Here is a 13852-nt window from a genome sequence, read left to right on the forward strand (position 1 = left end):
ACACACGGACACCGGGATGGACACACGGACATGGGGGACATGGGGATGGACACACGGACATGGGGACACGGGGACACATGGAGCACGTCCGTGTGCAGGGTGCGCTTGTGGGCCTCGTCCACCATGATCACGCTGCGGACACATGGACACCGGGATGGACACACGGACACGGGGATGGACACGGGGACATGGGGACATGGGGATGGACACACAGACACGGGGATGGACATGGGGATGGACATGGGGACATGGGATGGACACACGGACATGGGGACATGGGACACATGGAGCATGTCCGTGTGCAGGGTGCGCTCGTGGGCCTCGTCCACCATGATCACGCTGCGGACACACGGACACGGGGATGGACACACGGACACGGGGATGGACACACGGACACCGGGATGGACACACAGACATGGGGACATGGAGCATGTCCGTGTGCAGGGTGCGCTCGTGGCCTCGTCCACCATGATCACGCTGCGGACACATGGACACCGGGATGGACACACGGACACGGGGATGGACACGGGGACATGGGGACATGGGGATGGACACACAGACACGGGGATGGACATGGGGATGGACATGGGACATGGGGATGGACACACGGACATGGGGACATGGGGACATGGAGCACGTCCATGTGCAGGGTGTGCTCGTGGGCCTCGTCCACCATGATCACGCTGCGGACACACGGACACCGGGATGGACACATGGACATGGGGATGGACACACGGACACTGGGATGGACACAGGGACGTGGGGACATGGGGACACATGGAGCACGTCCGTGTGCAGGGTGCGCTCGTGGGCCTCGTCCACCATGATCACGCTGCGGACACACGGACACCGGGATGGACACACGGACACCGGGATGGACACACGGACACCGGATGGACACGGGGACAGACACACGGACACCGGGATGGACACACGGACACCGGGATGGACACGGGGACAGACACACGGACACCGGGATGGACACACGGACACGGGGACACCGGGGATGGACATGGGGAACAGGGACATGGGACACAGGGATGGACACACGGACACCGGGATGGACACGGGGACACCGGGATGGACACACGGACACCGGATGGACACACGGACATGGTGACGGACATGGGGACAGGGACACAGGGACAGCCACAAAAGAAGGACACATCCCCAATGTCCCCAATCCCCCCAGTGTCCCCAACGTCCCCAGGTGTCCCCAGTGTCCCCAGTGTCCCCAGTGTCCCCAATGTCCCCAATGTCCCCAGTGTCCCCAATGTCCCCAGGTGTCCCCAGTGTCCCCAATGTCACCTGTAGGAGGCCAGGTCGGGCTCTGTCAGGAACTCCCTCAGCAGCATCCCGTCCCCAGTGTCCCAATGTCCCCAATCCCCCAGTGTCCCCAGTGTCCCCAGTGTCCCCAATGTCCCCAATCCCCCCAGTGTCCCCAATGTCCCCAGTGTCCCCAGTGTCCCCAATGTCCCCAGGTGTCCCCAGTGTCCCCAGTGTCACCTGTAGGAGGCCAGGTCGGGCTCTGTCAGGAACTCCCTCAGCAGCATCCCGTCCGTCATGTACTTGAGCACCGTGCGCTCCGACGTGCAGTCCTCGAAGCGGATGCTGTACCCGACCTTGGGGACAAGGGACACGGCCCTGTCACCCCCCTGGGGCTGATGGCACCTCCCCGTGGTGCTGTCACCTCCCCATGGGTGCTGTCACCTCCCCAGGGTCACTGTCACCTCCCCAGGGTCACTGTCACCTCTCCCTGTCACCTCCCCAGGGTCACTGTCACCTCCCCAGGGTCACTGTCACCTCTCCCTGTCACCTCCCCAGGGTCACTGTCACCTCCCCAGGGTCACTGTCACCTCACGGTCACTCAGGCCAACCCTGTGGTCACTCACACCCCCCCAGCTGTGTCACAGAGTGTCCCAAAGTGCCCAGGATGTGTCCCCGAGGTGAGGACAACGTGGTTGGAGGTGGAGATGTGTCCCCAATGTCCCCAATGTGTCCCCAGTGTCCCCCCATGTGTCCTCATTGTCCCCAATGTCCCCACTGCCCCAATGTCCCCAATGTGTCCCCAGTGTCCCCCCATGTGTCCTCATTGTCCCCAATGTCCCCAATCCCCCCCAATGTCCCCAATGTCCTCAGTGTCCTCAGTGTCCCCAATGTGTCCCCAGTGTCCCCCATGTGTCCTCATTGTCCCCAATGTCCCCACTGTCCCCCAATGTCCCCCAATACCCCCAGTGTCCCCAATGTCCCCAGTGTCCCCAATGTCCCCGATGTCCCATTGTCTCCATTGTCCCCAATGTGTCCCCAATGTCCCCAGTGTCCCCATTGTCCCCAATGCCCCAATGTCCCCGATGTCCCCATTGTCTCCATTGTCCCCAATGTGTCCCCAATGTCCCCATCCCTTCCAGTGTCCCCAGTGTCACCTCGTTGCCCAGCTTTGTCCCCATCCAATTCCCCCAGTGTCCCCAGTGTCCCCATTGTCCCCAATCCCCCCCAATGTCCCCAATCCCCCCAATGTGCCCCCAGTGTCCCCAATGTCCCCAGTTCCCCCAGTGTCCCCAATCCCCCCCAGTGTCCCCCAATCCCCCCCAATGTCCCCAATTCCCCCAGTGTCCCCAATCCCCCCCAGTGTCCCCAATCCCTCCCAGTGTCCCCAGTGTCCCCAGTGTCACCTCGTTGCCCAGCTTTGTCCCCATCTCCACGGCCACCCTCGCTGCCACGCTCATGGCCGCCACGCGTCGCGGCTGCGTCACCCCGATCTTCAGCCCCCCCCGCGTGTAGCCCTGGGGACATTGGGGACATTGGGGACATTGGGGGGGTCACGGGGGGGGTGACAGAGACCCCTGACCCCCGAGTGACCCCCCTGGAAATGAACTGATCCTAAAAATGACACCTGAGAGGGGACAAATCCAAGCAGGACCCCAAACAGATCAAATCACCCCCAGTCCCCTCCCAGTTCAATCCCAGTCAATCCCAGTTCAATCCCAGTCCCTCCCAGTTCAATCCCAGTTCATCCCAGTTCAATCCCAGTCCCTCCCAGTTCAATCCCAGTCCCTCCCAGTTCAAATCCCAGTTCATCCCAACCCGCTCCCAGTCCCTCCCAGTGTCCCCAACCATCTCCCAGTTCAATCCCAGTCCCTCCCAGTTCAATCCCAGTTCATCCCAACCCGCTCCCAGTCCCTCCCAGTGTCCCCAACCATCTCCCAGTTCAATCCCAGTCCCTCCCAGTGTCCCCAACCATCTCCCCGTTCAATCTCAGTCCCTCCCAGTTCAATCCCAGTCCATCCTGACCCGCTCCCAGTCCCTCCCAGTGTCCCCAACCCCCTCCCAGTTCAATCCCAGTCCCTCCCAGTGTCCCCAACCATCTCCCAGTTCAATCCCAGTCCCTCCCAGTTCAATCCCAGTCCCTCCCAGTGTCCCCAACCATCTCCCAGTTCAATCCCAGTCCCTCCCAGTTCAATGCCAGTCCCTCCCAGTGTCCCCAACCATCTCCCAGTTCAATCCCAGTCCCTCCCAGTTCAATGCCAGTCCCTCCCAGTGTCCCCAACCATCTCCCAGTTCAATCCCAGTCCCTCCCAGTTCAATGCCAGTCCCTCCCAGTGTCCCCAACCATCTCCCAGTTCAATCCCAGTCCCTCCCAGTTCAATCCCAGTCCCTCCCAGTGTTCCCCAACCCCCTCCCAATCCCCTCCCAGTCCCTCCCAGTGTCCCCAGTCCCCCCCCAATCCCCTCCCAGTCCCTCCCAGTGCTCCCAGTTCACCTCCTCGTGCAGGTACTGGGGGATCTGGGTGGTTTTTGCCCGACCCCGTCTCTCCCTCGATCACCAGCACCTGGTGCTGCGCCCACGGCCGCCACCAGCTCGTCCCGGAAGGGGAAAATGGGCAGGGCCCGGCGCGCGTCCTGCAGAGACTGCCGGCGGCGCTCGGCCTCGGGGACGGCCTCGGGGACGTCCTGGGGACATTGGGGACACCTCAGTGCCATCGGGGTCACCCTCGGTGTCACCAAACTCACACCAAATTCACCCCAGTCACACCAGTAACCACCCGCTGTCCGCACTGCCGGCGGCGCTCGGCCTCGGGGACGGCCTCGGGGACATCCTGGGGACATCCTGGGGACACCTCAGTGTCATTGGGGTCACCCTCGGTGTCACCAAACTCACACCAAATTCACCCCAGTCACACCAGTAACCACCCACTGTCCGCACTGCCGGCGGTGCTCGGCCTCGGGGACATCCTGGGGACATCCTGGGGACATCCTGGGGACATCCTGGGGACATCCTGGGGACATTGGGGACACCTCAGTGTCATCGGGGTCACCCTCGGCGTCACCAAACTCACACCAAATTCACCCCAGTCACACCAGTAACCACCCACTGTCCGCACTGCCGGCGGCGCTCGGCCTCGGGGACATCCTGGGGACATCCTGGGGACATCCTGGGGACATTGGGGACACCTCAGTGTCACCCTCAGGGTCACCAAAGTCACCCCAGTGTCACCCCAGTCACACCAGTAACCACCCACTGTCCGCACTGCCGGCGGTGCTCGGCCTCGGGGACATCCTGGGGACATTGGGGACACCTCAGTGTCATTGGGGTCACCCTCAGTGTCACCAAAGTCACCCCAGTGTCACCCCAGTCACACCAGTAACCACCCCCTGCCAGGGGCGCTCGGCCTCGGGGACATCCTGGGGACATCCTGGGGACATTGGGGACACGTGAGTGCCATCGGGGTCACCCTCAGGGTCATTAGTGTCACCAAATTCACACCAAATTCACCCTAAACACCCATAAATCACCCCAAAACCCCATAAATCCCCCCAATCCCCACCTTTTGGGGGTCAGTCCCCTCGAGCTGGGCAGCACTGACAACCTGCACCATCTCCTCCTCCTCCAGCAGCAGCTTGTAGTCCCTCCCAAACCCCTTCTGTGACCCCAAAGCACCCCAAAATCCCCCTCAAACCCCCATAAATCACCCCAAAAACCCTATAAATCACCCCAAAACCCCCCCAAACCCCACCTTTTGGGGGTCAGTGCCCTCGAGCTGGGCAGCACTGACGAACTGCACCATCTCCTCCTCCTCCAGCAGCAGCTCGTAGTCCCTCCCATGACCCCCAAATCCCCCCGAAATCACCCCAAATGCCCCTCAAACCACCATAAATCCCCCCCAAACCCCCATAAATCACCCCAAAACCCCATAAATCACCCCAAAACCCCCCCCAGTCTCCACCTTTTGGGGGTCAGTCCCCTCGAGCTGGGCAGCACTGACGAACTGCACCATCTCCTCCTCCTCCAGCAGCAGCTTGTAGTCCCTCCCAAACCCCTTCTGTGACCCCAAACCACCCCAAATCCCCCTCAAACCCCCATAAATCACCCCAAAACCCCCATAAATCACCCCCAAACCCCCATAATTCACCCCAAAACCCCATAAATCACCCCAAAACCCCCCCAGTCCCCACCTTTTGGGGGTCAGTGCCCTCGAGCTGGGCAGCACTGACGAACTGCACCATCTCCTCCTCCTCCAGCAGCAGCTCGTAGTCCCTCCATGACCCCCAAATCACCCCCAAACCACCCCAAATCCCCCTCAAACCCCCATAAATCACCCCAAAACCCCACAAATCACCCCAAAAACCCCCCCAAACCCCACCTTTTGGGGGTCAGTCCCCTCCAACTGAGCAGCACTGACGAACTGCACCATCTCCTCCTCCTCCAGCAGCAGCTCGTAGTCCATATAAACCCCCCTATATCACCCCGAATCCCCCCCCAAATCACCCCAAACCCCCATAAATCACCCCAAAACCCCACAAATCACCCCAAAACCCCCCCAATCCCCACCTTTTGGGGGTCAGTGCCCTCGAGCTGGGCAGCACTGACAAACTGCACCATCTCCTCCTCCTCCAGCAGCAGCTCGTAGTCCCCCCCATGACCCCCAAATCCCCTTCAAACCACCCCAAATCCCCCTCAAACCCCCATAAATCACCCCAAAACCTCATAAATCACCCCAAAACCTCATAAATCACCCCTAAACCCCCATAAATCACCCCAATCCCCACCTTTTGGGGGTCAGTGCCCTCGAGCTGGGCAGCACTGACGAACTGCACCATCTCCTCCTCCTCCAGCAGCAGCTCGTAGTCCCTCCCATGACCCCCAAATCACCCCCAAACCACCCCAAATCCCCCTCAAACCCCCATAAATCACCCCAAAACCTCATAAATCACCCCTAAACCCCCATAATTCACCCCAATCCCCACCTTTTGGGGGTCAGTCCCCTCCAACTGAGCAGCACTGACGAACTGCACCATCTCCTCCTCCTCCAGCAGCAGCTCGTAGTCCATATAAACCCCCCTATATCACCCCAAATCCCCCCCCAAATCACCCCAAACCCCCATAAATCACCCCAAACCCCCATAAATACCCCCAAAACCCCATAAATCACCCCAAAACCCCCTCAAACCCCACCTTTTGGGGGTCAGTCCCCTCGAGCTGGGCTGCACTGACGAACTGCACCATCTCCTCCTCCTCCAGCAGCAGCTCGTAGTCCCTCCCAAACCCCTTCTGTGACCCCAAACCACCCCAAATCCCCCTCAAACCCCCACAAATCACCCCAAAACTCCCCCAAACCCCACCTTTTGGGGGTCAGTCCCCTCCAACTGAGCAGCACTGACGAACTGCACCATCTCCTCCTCCTCCAGCAGCAGCTCGTAGTCCCTCCCATGACCCCCAAATCACCCCCAAACCACCCCAAATCCCCCTCAAACCCCCATAAATCACCCCAAAACCCCATAAATCACCCCTAAAACCCCCATAAATCACCCCCAAAACCCCACAAATCACCCCAAAACTCCCCCAATCCCCACCTTTTGGGGGTCAGTGCCCTCGAGCTGGGCAGCACTGACGAACTGCACCATCTCCTCCTCCTCCAGCAGCAGCTCGTAGTCCCTCCCATGACCCCCAAATCACCCCCAAACCACCCCAAATCCCCCTCAAACCCCCATAAATCACCCCAAAACCCCATAAATCACCCCTAAACCCCCATAAATCACCCCAAAACCCCACAAATCACCCCAAAACTCCCCCAATCCCCACCTTTTGGGGGTCAGTGCCCTCGAGCTGGGCAGCACTGACGAACTGCACCATCTCCTCCTCCACCAGCAGCAGCTCGTAGTCCCCCCCATGACCCCCAAATCCCCCCGAAATCACCCCAAATGCCCCTCAAACCCCCATAAATCACCCCAAACCCCCATAAATCACCCCAAAACCCCACAAATCACACCCCAAAACCCCCCCAATCCCCACCTTTTGGGGGTCAGTGCCCTCGAGCTGGGCAGCACTGACGAACTGCACCATCTCCTCCTCCTCCAGCAGCAGCTCGTAGTCCCCCCCATGACCCCCAAATCCCCTTCAAACCACCCCAAATGCCCCCCAAATCCCCTCAGGACCCCCTGGGTGACCCCAATCCCCACCTTTTGGGGGTCAGTGCCCTCGAGCTGGGCAGCACTGACGAACTGCACCATCTCCTCCTCCTCCAGCAGCAGCTCGTAGTCCATATAAACCCCCCTATATCACCCCGAATCCCGCCCAAATCACCCCAAATCCCTCCCAAACCCCCATAAATCACCCCAAAACCCCATAAATCACCCCAAAACCCCCCAAACCCCACCTTTTGGGGGTCAGTGCCCTCGAGCTGGGCAGCACTGACGAACTGCACCATCTCCTCCTCCTCCAGCAGCAGCTCGTAGTCCCTCCCATGACCCCCAAATCACCCCCAAACCACCCCAAATGCCCCTCAAACCCCCATAAATCACCCCAAAACCTCATAAATCACCCCTAAACCCCCATAAATCACCCCAAACCCCCATAAATCACCCCAAAACCCCCCCAATCCCCACCTTTTGGGGGTCAGTGCCCTCGAGCTGGGCAGCACTGACGAACTGCACCATCTCCTCCTCCTCCAGCAGCAGCTCGTAGTCCCTCCCATGACCCCCAAATCCCCCCGAAATCACCCCAAATGCCCCCCAAATCCCCTCAGGACCCCCTGGGTGACCCCAATCCCCACCTTTTGGGGGTCAGTGCCCTCGAGCTGGGCAGCACTGACGAACTGCACCATCTCCTCCTCCTCCAGCAGCAGCTCGTAGTCCGCCCCGCGCCGCTGCCCGCGCGTCCCTGGCCCCGAAGCGCAGCGCGGGCCGCCCCCAGCAGCTGCTCCTCCCAGCGCCGCTGCTCGTCCCGCGGCGCCAGCGCCTCCTCCTGCGCCTCCTCGCGCTCCGGGATCTTCTGCGGGGGGAATTGGGGGGTCAGCCAGGGGGTTTTGGGGGGGTTTGGGGTCGTGGGGAGGGGGTTTGGGGTGGTGGGGAGGGGGCTTGGGGTTGTGGGGAGGGGGTTTGGGGGGTTTGGGGGGCATTTGGGGGGTCAGAGAGGGGGTTTGGGTTCATGGGGAGGGGGTTTGGGGGGGTTTGGGTTCATGCGAGGGGGTTTGGGGTCATGGGGAGGGGGTTTGGGGGGCTTTGGGTTCATGGGGAGGGGTTTGGGGGGAATTGGGGGGCATTTGGGGCCATGGGAGGGGGTTTGGCGGGGTGTGGGGTCGTGGGGAGGGGGTTTGGGTTCATGGGGAGGGGGTTTGGGGGGCAGTTTGGGGTCATGGGGAGGGGGTTTGGGGGGTTTTGGGGTCATGGGGAGGGGGTTTGGGGTCCTGGGGAGGGGGTTTGGGGTCACGGGGAGGGGGTTTGGGGGGGTTTGGGGTCACGGGGAGGGGGTTTGGGGTCACGGGGAGGGGGTTTGGGGTCATGGGGAGGGGGTTTGGGGGGAATTTGGGACGTGGTTCAAGTGTTTTCCAGGTACCAATTTCGTGATTTTTCAAGCACCAATTCCAGAGTTTTTCAAGTACCAATTTCGTGATTTTTCAGGCGTGAACTTTGTTTTTTTTTCACACTTCTCTCACCTTGTCCCGCGTCTCCTCGGGGATATGGTAGCGGCTGCTCCTCTCGAGCTCCTCGCGGGCCCCGGCCCGTTTGTAGTCGCGGGGCGAGGTCGCGCAGGCGCCGCTTGTAGCGCAGCTCGCGCCGCTCGGTGGCGCCGTCAGCGCCTCCTCCCCGAAGAGCAGCTCCTCGTCCTGGATCTCCTGCTCCAGCTCCTCCAGCTTCTCCCGCTCCCGCTTGGCCAGGTACTCGCGGCGGGAGCGCTTGCGCAGCTCGGGGATCTGGGGAGAAAATGGGGAAAATGGGGAAAAATGGCATTAAAATGGGAAAAAATGGCATTAAAATGGGGGGGAAATGGGGGAAAATGGCATTAAAATGGGGTAAAATGGGTAAAAAAAGGGAGAAAATGGCATTAAAATGGAGTGAAACGGGCAGGTACTCGCGGCTCGGGAGCGCTTGCGCAGCTCGGGGATCTGGGAAAACGGGAAAAATGGGGAAAAACGGTATTAAAATGGGGTAAAATGGGGAAAAAAGGGAAGAAAATGGCATTAAAATGGGGCAAAATGGCATTAAAATGAGAAAAAAACGGCATTAAAATGGGAAAAAATGGAGAAAATGGCATTGAAATGGGGTAAGATGGAGAAAATGGGGAGAAAATGGGGTAAAATGGGGTAAAATGGCATTAAAATGCGAAAAAAACGGCATTAAAATGGGAAAAAAAAAGGGAGAAAATGGCATTGAAATGGGGTAAGATGGAGGAAAATGGGGAGAAAATGGGGTAAAATGGGGTAAAATGGGGGTAAAATGGGGTGAACCCGGCCGGTGCTCCCAGCAGGAGCCCTTGTGGGGTTTGGGGGTCCGGGGAAATTGGGGAGAAATGGGGGGAAAAAGGGGGAAACGAGGATTTGAAAGGAGGATTTGAAACGAGGATTTGAAAGGAGGATTTGAAACGAGGATTTGAAAGGAGGATTTGAAACGAGGATTTGAAACGAGGATTTGGGGTTTTGTGGCCGCGCCCTCACCAGGGCTTTCTGCTCCTCCTCGGCCATTTTGAGGCGTTTTTGGGCTTCCTCGTAGGCCTGGAGAGAGAAAAGGGGGTGAGGAAATGGGGGCACCCCCAAACCCCCTCAGAACCCCTCAAAGTCGTCTCAAATCACCTCAAACACCCCTAAATCACCTCAAAGCCCCCTAAAATCTCCCCAAACCCCCCTAAAATCCCCCCAAACCCCCCTAAAATCCACCCAAACACTCCTAAAATCCCCTCAAACCCCCCCCAAAATCCCCCCAAACCCCCCTAAAATCCCCCCAAAGCCCTCTCAAATCACCTCAAACTCCCCTAAAATCCCCCCAAACCCCCCTAAAATCCCCCCAAACCCCACCCTGGGCTCCCCCTGGGCTCCCCAAACCCCTCCAGGACCCCTGAAAGCCCCCCAAGATCACCCAAATCCACCTCAGACCCCCCCAAACCCCCCAAGGACCCCATAAAATCCCCCCAAAAACCCTCCAAACCCCCCCAAGGACCCCTCAATCACCCCCAATCTCCCCTCAAACCCCCCCAAGAACCCCTCAAATCCTCCTCAGATCCCCCCAAAACCCTCCCAGGACCCCTCAAATCCCCCCAGGACAACCCAAAGCCCTCTCAAATCACCCCAAACCCTTCCAGGACCCCTCAAATCCCCCCCAGGACCCCCCAAAAACCCTTCCAGAACCCCTCAAATCCTCCTCAGACCCCCCCCAAAACCCTTCCAGGACCCCTGAAATCCCCCCCAGGACAACCCAAACCCTCTCAGGATCCCCTCAAATCACCCCAAACCCCCCTCAAAACCCTTCCAGGACCCCTCAAATCCCCCCCAGGACCCCCCAAAACCCTTCCAGACCTCCTCAAATCCCCCCCAGGACCCCCCCAAACCCCTCTCAAATCACCCCAAACCCTCCCAGGACCCCTCAAATCCCCCCCAGACCCCACCTTGGAGCTGCCCTTGGCGCCCCGGTCGCGGTCGCGGTCGCGGCGCCGCAGGCGCTCGGCGAAGGCGTCGCGCTCGCGCAGGTCCCGCAGCCGCTCCCGCTCCGACGCCTCCCACTCCTCCTCCGGCTCCTCGGGGGGCTTGGGGGGCCTGGGGGAACCCCAAAAGTCAACTGGGGACACCCAAAATCCCACCCAGGAACCCCAAAAAATCAACTCGGGACAACCAAAATCTCACCTGGGACCCCAAAACCCCACCGGGACCCCCCAAAAATCCAACTTGAGAGATCCAAAATTCAACTTGAGAGACCCAAAATCTCATCTGGGGACCCCAAAAATCCAACTTGGACACCCAAAATCTCATCTAGGATCCCAAAAATCCAACTTGAGACACCCAAAATCTCATCTGGGACCCCAAAAATCCAACTTGGGACACCCAAAATCTCATCTGGGGACCCCAAAAACCAACTGGGGACACCCAAAATCTCATCTAGGATCCCAAAAATCCAACTTGAGAGATCCAAAATCTCACTTGGGACCCCAAAATCCAAATCAAGGCACAAAAAAGGACAAAATTTGTGGGATTTGAGGGGTTTTCTGGTGGGTTCTGAGAGAGGAAATCCCAAATTTCCACCACCCAAAAGATCAGGGGGAGCCCCAAGGAGAAGGAGGGACCCCCAAAATTGGGGTGACCCCCAAAACCCAGGGGCTGCCTGACCCCTGGCGGTGACCCCAAGTCCCAGGGCGACCCCAAGGGCAGCAGCGACCCCAAGATTTGAGGATTTCACCCCCAAAATCCCCTCTGAACTCACGGCGGGGGGCGAGGGCTCGGCCGCCGCGGGGCTCTCGGGGGGGGACTCGGAGCGGTGACGTCGCCTCAGGTGTCGCCGCCGGGGGCGTGGCTCGTCCTGGGCGCGGTCGCCGCGGGCGGGGCCCGGCCCCCTCCTCCTCGTCGCTCTCCACCAATCGGGTAGCCGCGGTTCTGGCGCTGCAGCTCCAGCGCCGCCCCGCTCGGCCTGCGCGCGCGCCCGGGGGGCTCCCGGGGGGCTTCTCGGGGCACCTGGGGGTGGGCGGGGTCAGGACACGCCCACTTAGCCACACCCCAAAATGGACGCGCCCCGCTGCGGTCACATTCGCTTGGCCGCACCCAAAATGGCTTCACCCGATTGGCCACCGCGCACAATGGCCACGCCCACTATGGTCGCATTCACTTCACCACACCCAAAGTGGCCACGCCCATTTAGCCACACCTAATATGGCCACACCCAATATGGCCACACCCTCATGACCACACCTTAAAATGGCCACGCCCACTGCGAGGCAGCGCTCAGCCTGATTGGCTGCTCTCTGTGGAAGCCATGCCCACTTATGGTGATGTAATCTTTAAGTTTGATTAAGCCACACCCCCTCCTGACCACACCTCGCCAAGCCCCACCCTTTCCACATTGGCCACGCCCTCAGCACCAAATATGGTGCGGTTGAACCACACCCACTTCCTCAGGCCACGCCTCCATCTCCATTCAAAGTTACCTCCCCTCACACAAGCTCCGCCCACTTTCCCCCCCTCAGGGGAAGCCCCGCCCATTCTCCCCCTCATCCACAAGCCCCGCCTACTCTCCCCTCACCGGCAAGCCCCGCCCACTCTCCCTCACACCCAAGCCCCGCCCCCTTCCCCCCTCTTCCCCTCACGCTTTTCCCGCCCACCTTGTCCCACAGCTGGCTCGCGAACTCGCGCACGCGCGGCTCCTCCACGCGCAGGGCCTCGGTCTCGCGCAGCCGCTCCAGCAGCTCCTCCAGGCTCCGGCTGCGCCGCGCCAGCGCCACCAGGAAGGCGGGGACATGGCGGGCGCTGAGGCCCAGCAGCTCCTGCAGCTGCCCGGACACCCAGCGCTCCAGGGCCGCCGTGGCCGCCATGGTCGCTGCGGCTTCTTCCTCCTCCTTCTCCTCCCCCCTCACGGAGCCATCCAATCAGCGCCCAGCGCGGGAACACCTCGACCAATCAGCGCCCCGGTAGCGCGCGGCGGGCGGGTTCGGCGAATCAGAGCGAGGCCGCGCCTACTAACGGGGTTACCGTATTATCGCGAGAGCCATGGCGGCTTTACCGTAACGCCGCCTTGAGAAGCGCAATTTCAATCCGGCATTCGGGATACTGGGACCGAAATTCCCATTTTTATCCCCAAAATTCCCGATTTTATCCCCAAAAAACCCCATTTTTATCCTCAAAAGTCCACAAATCCCGTCTCTCCCCCGGGAATTCGTTGCTATTTTCTCTAAATGCGTGGTTTTCCCCTCAGAAATCCCCCCCCCGCCCTCAATTCCCCCCACTCCGAAATTCCCAAAAATCCTAAAATTTTTCTCCCCCAAAATCCGGGATTTTCTCACCAAATTCCCCAAAATCCCAAAGATCTACTTTTCCTTCAGGCTCTCCAAACTTCACGTTTTTGTTTCAAAACGTTTTTACTACAAAAAACCTTCCCAAAAGAACAGCATTTGTACAAAAAATTACCTTTTCTCCCTACTAATCCTGGATTTTTATGGGAACGAGGCGCCAGGACCCCAAATTTTGGGGCACCCGGAACCCCAAAAATCCCAAATCCGAAATTTTGGATTTGCAGGAGACATTTTGGGCGCCAGGACCCCAAATGTGGGGATTTGGGGGATTTTAGGAGCGCAAATTTGGGGAGTTTGGGGTTTTTGGGATCCCGAACTCCAGAATTTTGAGGATTTTGGGATTTTGGGATTTTCGAGGATCCCAAATTTGGGTACGAAGGGGTTTTTGGGGTCAGCCGTTGTGTTTCTGGCGCTTCCAGAAGCGTTTGACGTCGTAACCCCAAATTTGGCAATTTTAGCCATTTTTGGACCCCAAACTCTGGGATTTTGAGGATTTTAGGATCCCAAACTCTGTGATTCTGGGTATTTCGGGGTTTTTGGGGATCAGCCGTTGTGTTTCTGGCGCTTCCAGAAGCGTTTGACGTCGGGG

General features: G+C 59.4%; 1 protein-coding gene across 1 annotated transcript in view; it reads right to left on the reverse strand.

Annotated features, from left to right (window-relative positions):
- DHX16 (DEAH-box helicase 16) overlaps positions 1 to 13141 on the reverse strand; it is a 27848-nt gene extending 14707 nt beyond the window's left edge. The window contains 17 exon segments of the mRNA XM_063182078.1: positions 1507 to 1622; positions 2673 to 2783; positions 3760 to 3795; positions 3797 to 3841; positions 3843 to 3950; positions 6454 to 6549; positions 8145 to 8177; positions 8179 to 8268; positions 8933 to 9013; positions 9015 to 9059; positions 9062 to 9190; positions 9932 to 9988; positions 10876 to 11013; positions 11685 to 11813; positions 11815 to 11841; positions 11843 to 11932; positions 12577 to 13141. Coding sequence (XP_063038148.1) covers positions 1507 to 1622; positions 2673 to 2783; positions 3760 to 3795; positions 3797 to 3841; positions 3843 to 3950; positions 6454 to 6549; positions 8145 to 8177; positions 8179 to 8268; positions 8933 to 9013; positions 9015 to 9059; positions 9062 to 9190; positions 9932 to 9988; positions 10876 to 11013; positions 11685 to 11813; positions 11815 to 11841; positions 11843 to 11932; positions 12577 to 12786 — 1541 coding nt within the window. The 5' untranslated portion in view covers positions 12787 to 13141.
- Between the last annotated feature and the right edge of the window lie 711 nt (positions 13142 to 13852).

This window comes from Melospiza melodia, unplaced genomic scaffold (genome assembly GCF_035770615.1).
Source record: "Melospiza melodia melodia isolate bMelMel2 unplaced genomic scaffold, bMelMel2.pri scaffold_148, whole genome shotgun sequence".
NCBI classification, from domain to species: domain Eukaryota; kingdom Metazoa; phylum Chordata; class Aves; order Passeriformes; family Passerellidae; genus Melospiza; species Melospiza melodia.